Source organism: Columba livia, chromosome 3 (genome assembly GCF_036013475.1).
Source record: "Columba livia isolate bColLiv1 breed racing homer chromosome 3, bColLiv1.pat.W.v2, whole genome shotgun sequence".
NCBI classification, from domain to species: Eukaryota; Metazoa; Chordata; class Aves; order Columbiformes; family Columbidae; genus Columba; species Columba livia.
The window spans coordinates 99257361-99268210 of record NC_088604.1 but is presented as its reverse complement, the minus strand read 5'-3'; the positions used below and the strand labels follow the sequence as shown (position 1 = coordinate 99268210).

The 10850-nt window shown below is 44.9% G+C and overlaps 1 protein-coding gene across 22 annotated transcripts in view; it reads left to right on the top strand.

The window, feature by feature from the left end:
• The window catches only part of ESRRG (estrogen related receptor gamma), a 405281-nt gene that overhangs the window by 19884 nt on the left and 374547 nt on the right, over nt 1–10850 (top strand). For 7 of the 22 annotated variants that reach the window (XM_065058471.1, XM_065058470.1, XM_065058475.1 and 4 more), the window contains exon 1: nt 746–925. The exons of 6 other annotated variants lie outside the window; for them this stretch is intronic. Coding sequence is in view for 2 of the 16 variants with exons in the window: in XM_065058454.1 (XP_064914526.1) it covers nt 10259–10356 (98 nt within the window). In the remaining 14 variants the exon portion in view is untranslated. Of the gene's footprint in view, nt 1–2; nt 236–745; nt 926–2768; nt 10357–10850 lie in introns of those variants that run through there. 9 more of the 22 variants (XM_065058477.1, XM_065058483.1, XM_065058478.1 and 6 more) reach the window with 6 other exon arrangements.

The following is a 10850-nucleotide window of genomic DNA, read 5'->3' as shown; positions in this document are numbered from 1 at the left end:
GTGCGCGTGCCTGTGTGTGTCCCCGCGTCCCCTGGGCGAGGTGTCCCGTCCGCCGCATCCGGGCTGCCGGGGGGTGGTACCCCCTTCCCACCCCCCGTTTTCGGTAGTTGCTTTTTGAGGTTGGGCTGTTTTTTGGGGTTTGTTTTTGTTTTGTTTTTTTTTTTTTCTTTTTTTTTCCAGGTGGGACTTGGCGGTGACCGGCGAGGCTCGCCTGGCACTGAATGTCACCCTGAAGGTAAAATGAAAGACAAAAAGATGAACGCATGCCTGCGCCCCTCGGCCGCGCCGCCGCCGCTTCCCCGCGCCCGCCGGCGAGCGGCCGCCACCATCGCGGAGCGGCAGCCCCCGCCGCGCCCCGGATTTCCTGTCCCCGCTTTTTATTATTTTGGTTAAAAAAAACAAAAAACAAAAAACCAAAAAAAACAAAAAAAAACCGCATGCAAAAGAAACGTGCACATACCCGGTAACGAGCCCAGGAAAAACCCGGCCGCTTCCCCCTTCTCCTGCCAAGTTATCATTGAGAAAACAGACAGGCGGCGTGACGTCCCGGGTCAGGCCGAGTGCGGACCGGCGCTACCAAGGCGGCAGGGAGGCCCGGGGACGCCGCCGGGGCCGGGCCCGCGGGGACCGGGGCCGCCGCCGCTTGCCCGCCGCCGCTGTCCTCTCGCCGGGCCGCGTCCGCCGCCGCCGCCGCCCCCCGCGTTCCCCGCCTCGCCGCAGCGGCGCCGCACGGCCTGCAGCCCGCCGGCGGCTCCCCCCTCGCCGGCGGAGGTCGTGGGAGCCCAGTTAAAGGAGGCGTGTGTAAAGATTTTGCAATGTCCCTGCATGGTGTTGTAGACTTTCCTAGCAAAGAAACCGGCTTCGGCTTCTTTAAAATCCCTGACGACTCACCTGATTAACCTGCCTGCGGTTCTGAGCTGACCAGGTAAAGCGAGCCCCCCCCTCCCCACCCCGCACCTCTGCGAGCTGACATTGCATCGGGGGCATGTTTTTGCTTGGAGACGAGCCGCTGCCAGAAGCGCTCCCCCCCCACCCCATTCCACCTTCAGACCTTGCCAATTGCACTTGCTCAGAGTCATCTCCCCCCGCCCCCCCAACCCCCCAAACATCAGCTTCGTAAAAAGCCGCACAACAGCACCGGCTGCCCGGGGTTTAGTGGTTCTCGTCTCTCGGACAATTATTTAAAATTATTAGTCCGGGGTGGGGGGGGAGGGGGGAAGGGAGAATTTTTTTTTTTTTCTTCTTTTTTTTCTGCTAACAGATCCTCCCCCAGCAGGTTTTGTCCTCCCCCCTTGCCCAGGGTCAGGAGTGCCGGGGAAGTGACGAGGCTTTAGTCAGCAAGAGTTTGGGGCCGGGGTCCCGGGGTGGCTCTGGCGGTTACAAGGAGGGAAGGAGGACCGGACTCTCAAAGCCGTTTGCAGGGCGCGTGTGATTATCGCGACTGCTGCCCATGTCGCCCTCCCTCCTCCGGGATGCTCTTTCGGGAGCCCCGAAGTGTCCCGGCTGCGGCGCGGCCCGGGCAGCGGCGGGGCCCGCTTGGCCCGGCAGGGGGGTCCCGTCCCTCCCCCGCCGCCCTCTCCTTCCTGCAACACTTCTGCGAGCGGTTGGCGGGAGCCGAGCAGGCCCGGTGGGAGCCCTGCACGCCGGGCGGGGGACACGGCTGCCGCTGGGTGTTGCTTCCCCGCTGTCCCCGGCAGGCTGGAGCGGCGGCGTGGACGCACTTTGCTCTGCCGGTGCCGTCGTGTCAGGACCCGGGGACACGCACACACAAAGGCAGCGGGGCCGTTCGCACCCCAAATGCAAAGGGGCGAAGGAAAGTGTGGAAAGTCCACGCACTGCGTGCTCTTCTTGATACTTCACCTTCCCAGCTCCGGGCTTGAGGGGTTTAGAGAAGTGGTTGCATGTGTGGGGCTGAATGTGACCCGGTTGCGAGGAAATTTATTTATTTATTTATTTATTTATTATTTTCCCCTGAGCGTTAATGCTATGAAGGAGCGAGTGGTCTGGACGTATATTTTGAAGTGCTGCAGGGGAAGCACTCTGAGTACTTGGTCTAGTTCGTATGTTTCTCTTTATACCAGAGAGGACTGCATTCAGGAGATGACTAAATAATGGGGGAGGCAAGGAAAAATGAGTAGAATATGAAGGACTGCTAAATGAAGGTGAATGGTAGTGTGGGAAGGCAGGCTCTGAGCAGCTTGGCTTTCTCTCCTGTAATTGCTACCCCCCTCAGTATTTCCCGCCCCCAATCCTGTATTTTCATACTGTTAAGGAGACTCTGACAGCAAACATAACCCAACAGAAAAAGAAGTGACCCCCACACACACACACACTTCAGCCTATCATCATTTGTGGCCAGGAGGGAAATCTGAATGCCCTTTGTATAAAACCACTGAAGTTTTAAGCATTTATTAGCGCCCAGTCTCAAATACAAAGTGCAAAACTTGCCTGATCAATTTTGATGCTACTTCTCTGTTTTATTTCAGAGGACAAAATGTTCTGTTGTAGCATACCTACCGTCGCTTTCAGAATGGGAGTAGTTTACAATATAACCTACATTAGATTATACATGGTGCATGCGTTGCATTTCCACTGAAAATAGCCAAAGACTTAGAATGACGAAGTGACTCATGTGGTTATGATCTTCCCTGTCTTGAGAGCATCAAGGTAGCTGTGGTTCTGCATGCTGGAGGGGGGCAGGGGGCTGTGATGTGGGGGGTTTCTTGTCTGTACTGGGAATCTGGCAGGTCTCCTTTTAGAGGACTTTACAGTTTAAAATGTGCCAGGGGCAGGAGAAGGTAAACACGACATTCAGTGTGCTCATTATCAAAATAAGGAAAACAAATCGATTGCATTAACTGTGTCTGCAGCATCACAGTTATTCCACAGTATTTTGTCAGAAATTAAAAGGTTACCACTAGAGTACTATATCCCTATCTCGAGCCTGGCACCACTTATTACTGCAATGGTATTTCAATATTAAGTGATCTTAGAGATATTTCATCTTTCATTTTGAATCCTGAATTTGAATCAGCATTAGGATGTCATGGCTGTGAGATAAGGTGTAACAAACTAAGTAGACAGCTGAAGGGCTCCTGGTGAAGGTGTTGCTGAGAAGGATATCTTGGGCCGTTCGCAGTAACCTTGTTTACGGGGACGTTTCAATTGCAACCTGCATTTCAGTGAGAGGCTGGCTGGACTAATGCCTGTGTGTCTGAAACCCATCACAAGTGTCTCTTGCACTCTAAACCTTCTCTCTGCTTTCCTTCCATGCTCACAAAAACTTTTCTGGAAGGTTAGGATGATTTTCTGATATGAAAATGAAGATGTTTTCCTAAGAGGAACACTGCTCTTTGAACTCGTGTACATTAGCAGCAAAGTATTCATGAGGTTTGATTTTTTTTTTGGTTCTCTGATGTGTCAGGATCAGTAGTTACACCAGTCTTTTTAACTTAATGTATATGGCTTTGATTTATTATATTTAAGTCTTGGTGGTTTTGAATGTGTTCTACAGCACATGAAGTCGGTTCAAGTCAGAATGTGAAAAGATGCGTATTACAATGAGGAACAGTTCGGTAGTGATCTGCTAATTTTTTGTTTTCTTTTCCTAAAGCTGTTCCAGGAAAATCACGTGCTTTTAGTGAGTGGGTGCTAAATGCCAGCAGCCACATTGATGAAGAAAAATGCTGTTGAAATACTTTGGAATAATAAATAGGATACGTAATGGTCAACCACAAGATAAAAATTTTACACAGTGTTTTTATGGCTCTAAATTGGCTGCATTGTAAACCAACCTTGCTACTCTATTAAGTCATCAGAGTTTTCAATTATTTAAGATTTCTAGTCCGGCTATCTAATATAGTCTTCATTGTGCATATCAGAAAATTATACATAAGGTTGTAATTCCTTGTCATTCGTATGTGAGGGCTTTGTTGTAGATGGGGGTTTAATTTTGACTTATCAGGACAAATATTACAAAGCATGCACACATAAAAATGATATGGAAATAGCCCCAGTCCTGTGAAATGGGGATAGTTATGGCACTGAAATGTACCTAATACAATTTGAGATCCACTCACTGAGAAACCTTGACAGTATCTGCCTTGCAGGTACCGTGCGTGCATTTGGAAATACTATATCTCCATTTAAATGCAGATCTTCAGTTTTCTCCAGGGGGCAGTTGGCGAATCTTTCAATTGAACCACTGGTACTAGAAAAACTAACTGAAGATTTACCCATGAACAAGAGACCCTTTCAAGTCTGCCTTTGTGAAATAATGATTATAAAATTTCCTAATATCTCAAGTTTATATTGATTTTGAATGCCTTATCAAAAGTCACACTAAAGGAATAGTGCCTTTTACTCAAGGTAGGCCAGTGTTTGAATGCTTGTTTAACAATCTTTAGAGAGATAACCATAACAAATATGTTCTTTGTTTTTACATGGGTATTGTGTTTGCATGAGTTTCCTCAAATGGACAGACCAGTCTTGCTTCGATTTTGACCTAGATTCCTCCTGATTATTCCTATACAGCTAGTACCTGCTTATTTCCTGCTGTGAAAATAGGAGAACAACTGTTGATGCTATCTAGTTGGGGCTGCATGGGCAATAGGCACGCACGTCCAGTGATCTCCCCTCCTCCTCCTCCTCGGCTTCATTAGTAACAGATAAAACAGCGCTGCAGTCCAAAGAGGGTGCAAGACAATATTTCTTCTCCTGTGATTTTTTTGTTCCTTGAGGGTTTGATTCAAAAGGAAGACAGAAAACAAAGCCGCAACTGAATTCATTTCTGTTTCCAGATTTTGTACACACATTTTGCACACTTGTAGGGATGAACAGGGCTATGTTTTATTTGAAAAAAGTCTCAGATCCAGCTTACTCCATATTCGCTTGAAACTCAAAGCCAGTAAGTTTAAGTTCTCCTTAGAGAGGCTTGTCCCATGCAGCCCAGTTTTCTATAGTGTTTGCTAGCTGTCTAGTTTGTGGTGTAAGCCAGGGCATTAAAAGAGGCAGGGAGCATGAGCTCCCTGTTTGGGGTGAAGGTGACAAAAACTACCTGGTGCAGAGGAGACAAAAGATCCTGACCCTTTCTATGCTGGGTGCCAAGCGCTGCATGCATTCCCGGCCACTCCGGTCTCCCCACCATGGGCAAGGATGCTGCCCAGGGATGCTGCCCTTGTCCTTGTGCCAGAGCCACGAGGTTGTGGAGATATCAACCATATATGCTCACCTGTTAATGGCATATAACCCGTGGGCCTCAATACTCTGGAGAAAACATACACTTCAGCCTCTGCATAGAGTTCAGGCAGATCTGCAAAGCCCAATCTTACATGTACCTGCGTTAATGGCAGCGCTCCCATCCAGCTTAATTGATATTCCTATAAACATCTGCAGGTTTCTTTTTCTAGTGGAAGCTACAGCTGGGTGGACTTCTTAAATGAATGTTTTGCATATTGAGGTTGAAAGGGAAGTCGAGCCTGATACATTAACTTATCTGTGTTGTTCTCTTGACATCACTTGGATTGCAACAAGAATATGTGACAAGGAGATTAGGTGCAAGATCTTCACACGCACATGCTTTTGTTAGCATGTTGATCAGTGGAGATGTTACTTCTGTGAAAGCCTTGTTCTAAGTCAAGTCTAGGCAAGCACAAACCTGCGCATGCATATTCAAGTTGAGCAGGGCCTATCTTTTATAATATACTTTTTCCCTTAATATCTAAGCAAGATCTCTTATTATAACTCAACCATTAGGGGAAAGAAAATTGAACTTTTCTCAAACAGCTTTTCTGTTGGGGAATCTAGTGGCAGTTGCTTTGAAGCATGTGTAATTGATTATCATACATTTATTTTAAAAAGGAGACATAACAAGGAATCTAACATGATGTTTGGAATATATCTTCTCCCCACAATGTTCTTGAGGGAAATGTAAGGTTGCAGGCATCATTTCATGCCCTGTATGTTTTTGAACATAAATCAAAGAAATTGTTGGAGAGTTATAGATGTTCATGGCAACTGTAGCTATAATAAACACATGCAGTATATATTTTCCAAGCTATTTTGTATGGGTGAAAAGCTGAAGCTGGCATTTTGTACGAACAATTCAACTTAATCACTGAAAATTTATTTCCTAGTTAGGGTGGATTACCAGTGTAGCATGAAGTCGTACACCTTGTTTTAAGTTCATCTGGTTATGAAGCCTCGGTTAAAATTGGGAAAGAATTTAAATTGGATCTAAACACCTTAAATGAATTATTCCAAGCATCACATTTGTTGTGATGCCTCCATGGTGATATTTACATCTATGTTGTCACCTATATTTGTTTCAAAGTATGCTGGATACTTTAGAAAACAAATAAAAGTAAAAAATGGTATGAAAACCCAAACAATTTTAATTGTATACATAGCACAGAATGTGAGCATAGTAAGTACAACAGGAAAGAGAATCCTGAACGATCAGGTAATGCAGAGCTGCTGATGAGAACAACACTTAGCTTCGGCATACAAATTTCTTGATGATTGTATTAGTTTTGGTTTAGAATCTTAATAGATGAAAAGGGAGAAGTGACTTTTATGAAGGAATTTCAATGCGGAGACTGTAGCCGCTTGCTGTGTGAGGATGAGGAAGGTGTTTCATACGTTGACAAGGATCCAAATGCATTAAATTGCTAAAAAGGAAATCCAGTAGTCGCAGTTAGTATGTTTATAGATAGACTGGGGATAGGACAGATTCAGGATCTGTGCAGAGATCAGACAGGTCTGGATGGACAGAGTTTCAGACTTAATATTTAAGCAAAATCCTAAGCACCTTCCAGGTGTAGCTCTCATTAGTCTATGTACTCCTATTGGGTTCAGAGATTGATAATTAAAACCAGTACTGCTTATTGAAAATTTTGAGACTAGCTAAAATGTGTAACTTTTAAAAGCATTACTGTGCTTCTGCTGGACTTCTGTTTTATTGTGGTTACTTTCAGTCATACCTCTTTTATTACAAGAGCTAGAAATCTCTTTTTAAAAGAGAAAGCTGGTCTCGTATTACTTGACCCCTGGAAACAGGGTATTGATATATATAAAAGAAATATCCTGAGATTGATGCTAAAACTGAGAATTTGCCCTGTTTTACTTGTTCAGAGCGTTAGCCTTAAATGCCTTCCTCTTGATGATATCTTTGAATTTTGAGACCCACATGAATTAAGCAAGAACCTTTCGAATTTGTTACAACTGATGGGTGTCAGGAAGGCAGAGCACAGCTCTTGGGCACCAGTACCAGTTTAGACTTCAGAAAAGCAGGCAATGGAGTTGGTTTCTGAGGGCCACCCTTTCCACTGGGGACAGATGGAGGAGGGATGGAGATGTACAGCTTCTGACATTGCGTAAGCTCAGGCTTGCCTTCCCCTTCTTCATGTCTTGCCTAGCTCTTGCTCCCCATCCTCTTTGAACATTTTTCATGGCCTCTCCTTAGTAGCCAAGCTGCTTTATCCCATCCTCTGAAGGCTGGAAAACGGACTTCAAATTGTTACTATGCTCCCTGCCGTATACAACTCTGTGAAAACAAAATTAAATGAGAAAATTGGAAAGGAAATAAAAGGGAAGACAGTGTGTCGCAGGTTGGGATATAGCTGGGAATACTGGGAGGATAAAGATTTGGCAATTCCTTTGTGCCCCGTGGTCTGGATTGGTGTCTGCTTTTACAGAAAAAGGGAGCAGAAGGAGCAGTGTCCCTGGTTCTGTATTGATCTGGCTGTGACAGATGGGACATGAGTATAGCGGAGAGGTAAGGAGAAGTGGAGTCCAACCTGGAGTAGATGTCCTGCAGCCTTGACAAGTATCCGTTGGCCTGTGTGGGGCAGGACTACTGAATACAGTCGGGTTATTGTTCTCGTGCTGCTTTCGGATGTCTCAGCCTTTCTGTGCAGACACTTGGGTATTTAGAGGCTCTTGAGGAGAAAACTTCATTCAGTGAAATTCCTGCTTCCACAGGGATTTTTTTTTTTACTTGTCTTAAATTAATGCCTTGAGTTCCACCTGATGTAAAGAGCTTGTTTTACTCTGTGCCGAATTTCTAATAGAAAACAAACAAACAAACAAACAACTACCCTCCTTCCACATTATATCCAAAAGAGAGCAGGTGGGCAAGGGTTGAGAGCGAGGAATGCGGAGTCTGGGCAGCAGGCTGGGCGCTGGAGCACAGAGAGCAGCAGCCCAAGGTCGTGGCCCTTCTTACGGCACAGCTGGGAACTGGATATACACCCTCAGGTTTTAGTCCTTTATCTTTCCCTGACGTGCAATCCCTGTCTTGCAGCTTGAGCAACAGAGGCACAGAAACTGTCCCTTGGCAACACGCATTAAATGCGATGGTGCCGGTTTAGGCACAGAAAGGTGAGGTGCTGTGATGGAGGTGAGAGCGCCCAGCCTCATAGCAGGGATTTTGGTCCCCTACCTTGCACTGTCTCTCCAGGGAGAAGAATGAGATGAATCCTGCTGTCACCACCAAACACTTTCATTTTTCCAGTGTGACACAGTCTGGGGGTGGACAGGATCCTTCTCCTAAAGGAGAAAGGCAAATTGGGGTGGAAATGCATATTGATCAGTATGGTTACCCTGCTATAAGCAGTGCCTACCTTTTATTAAAAAAATATTTTTAATGTTTTGCTAGTCAGGTTTAGTTCTTTGTTACTCTTTTTTTAACTGAAGGGAGGTGAGGACGTGAACTGTGAGTATCGCTGAAAATTGTGCCACAAACCCTTGTGCTTGTTTGTGCTTGTGAGTGAGTGTGTGCAGGCGTGTGCAATATGAGTGCACACACTCAGATTGTGTGTATGCACAGGATCTCAATTATTTTGCTGTTTGGATCACAGAGCATGCTGTCTTGATGTTCTGTCAGTTTTGGTTTCTGCCCTTTGGAATAAAGTTCAAAATATTAAAGAAATAACACACAGTAAGTAGCTAGAATAGTCATAGAGCCTCAGGGTAAAAGAGGGTGGTGAATAATCTGTTTTACAAGTGCCCAGAAAAAAACCCTTAACTCCTCCTAACCAAACTTTGCAATGGTGCGCTTCTAAAAGGGACTCTTCTAAATTTTGTGTCTGAGGTTTGCTGCTTATTCTGGAGAGAGAAGGGGGTCCTGTTTGGAAAGCAGCGCGCAAGCTCTGTGGTCACACTCTGACTGTTTGTGGGGGCAGTGTATGGTCCCAGTTATTCTTTGGAAAGTCACCCTGGGCTAGATGGTGAAACAACTAAATTTAAATGAATTCTTGGTGATTCTTTGATATCAAACGTGAGGATGTGTTGGGAGTATTGTTTCCCAGTTTAGGAGTTGAATTATCGCTAGCAAAAGTATTCTTTTTAAATGTTGCTTTTGTGTTCTTACTAGTTGATTTGGACAGCAGTAAAAACCACAGAAGGTGATGCAGGTTCTGCCCATCCCTGGTTGGTTCTGGAGGGTCAAGGTGGGAGCTGAGGGGGCACCTGGAGTCACACAGGCACTTTGGTCAGAATACCAAACTTTGCCGAATTTGGGGTGTTGTGCTTCACGATTTTAGTCCAATGGAGGCCATGCTGAAAGGCTCTAGATAAGATATTCAATGAAAAACCAGCCCCCTCCCACTCCCCAAATCTGCTGACTTGTACTCTGTATCAGAAAAAAAAAAAGGACTGAGAAGTGTGTGACTGATGCAAGGCAGGGTCGAGATGAATTTAGGATAAACAGGATGCCTATTGCACTTAATTTAGCAATTCTACAGCAGAAAATGCTTTTGAGCACATTTAACAGCTTCTCATCTGCAAATGCCATAATCAAGACAAAGCAAAAATATATTGTGGTGAATTCTGCAGTTAACAGTCATGACACAGTCAAAACCTCCTATTACAGCGAGGGAGACTTGCTTGTGTCACGACTGCCTAGGATGCAGGATTTCAGAGCAGCATTAATAACAATAATACAGTAAATATACAGTTCCAAAAGTCCTGCAGGACATGCAGCAAACGCCGGTGATTCTAACTGGGTGAAGTTGTCAAAGGTTGCTTTGCTCTCCAGAGCCTGGCAGTAGCTCCTCTGAAATGTGATGCCATTGGTTTTCAGCAAAGGTTTCTTTCTGCAGGGCTGCAAACAGAGATCAGCTGCTACTGTGTATACACAACTAGGGAGCAAATCAAGGAGCGTATTTAAGCAGCCTTTTTAACCCTGAGACTTTCCAAGATTTCTTCTTCACGCAGGAAGTTTCCTTTATTTTGTCAGCTGTAGCACTTTGCTCATGTAATGAGATCAGAGCTAGGATCACTGCTGCACAGTAGAAAGACTTCCTTAAGACATTTGTCCTTGAAACTGCACCAAACTCTTGGAAGAACCCAGAACCTGTAAGTATGTATGATATAGGCAACAATAGCACGGTGCAAAGCTGCAATCAACCATTATACAATATCCGATTAGCAGGGCAGGAGGGATTCTTTTTTTTCGGATGTTATGTTACATTCATTTTCAGTTTGTTCTAAGGAAACAAATCAATTCGGGCTTCTGATACAGTGACTTTGCAGTAGATGAGCTAGTAGTAATATGTTTGATTTAACTATTTGTTGCTCTCATGTAGCTTGTGGGACAAGGATTGTAGCCATCAAATTATAGAGAACTTTTCATATGTTTTTAGGCATTTTAAAGGATTTGGGGGTCCATCTTGCAAATAAGTTATTGCTTTGCTTTTTGATTTTGGCAACCCCACCCTACGCCAAACTATAAATAACAGAGCAAATGGAATTAGTGCGTATTGTCCTTAGGTACCAATAAAATATATTTGTTTGCAGGCTTAATTTAGTCATTAACAATGTTGCACTGTTTGGGGTGGTTTTTGTCTTAA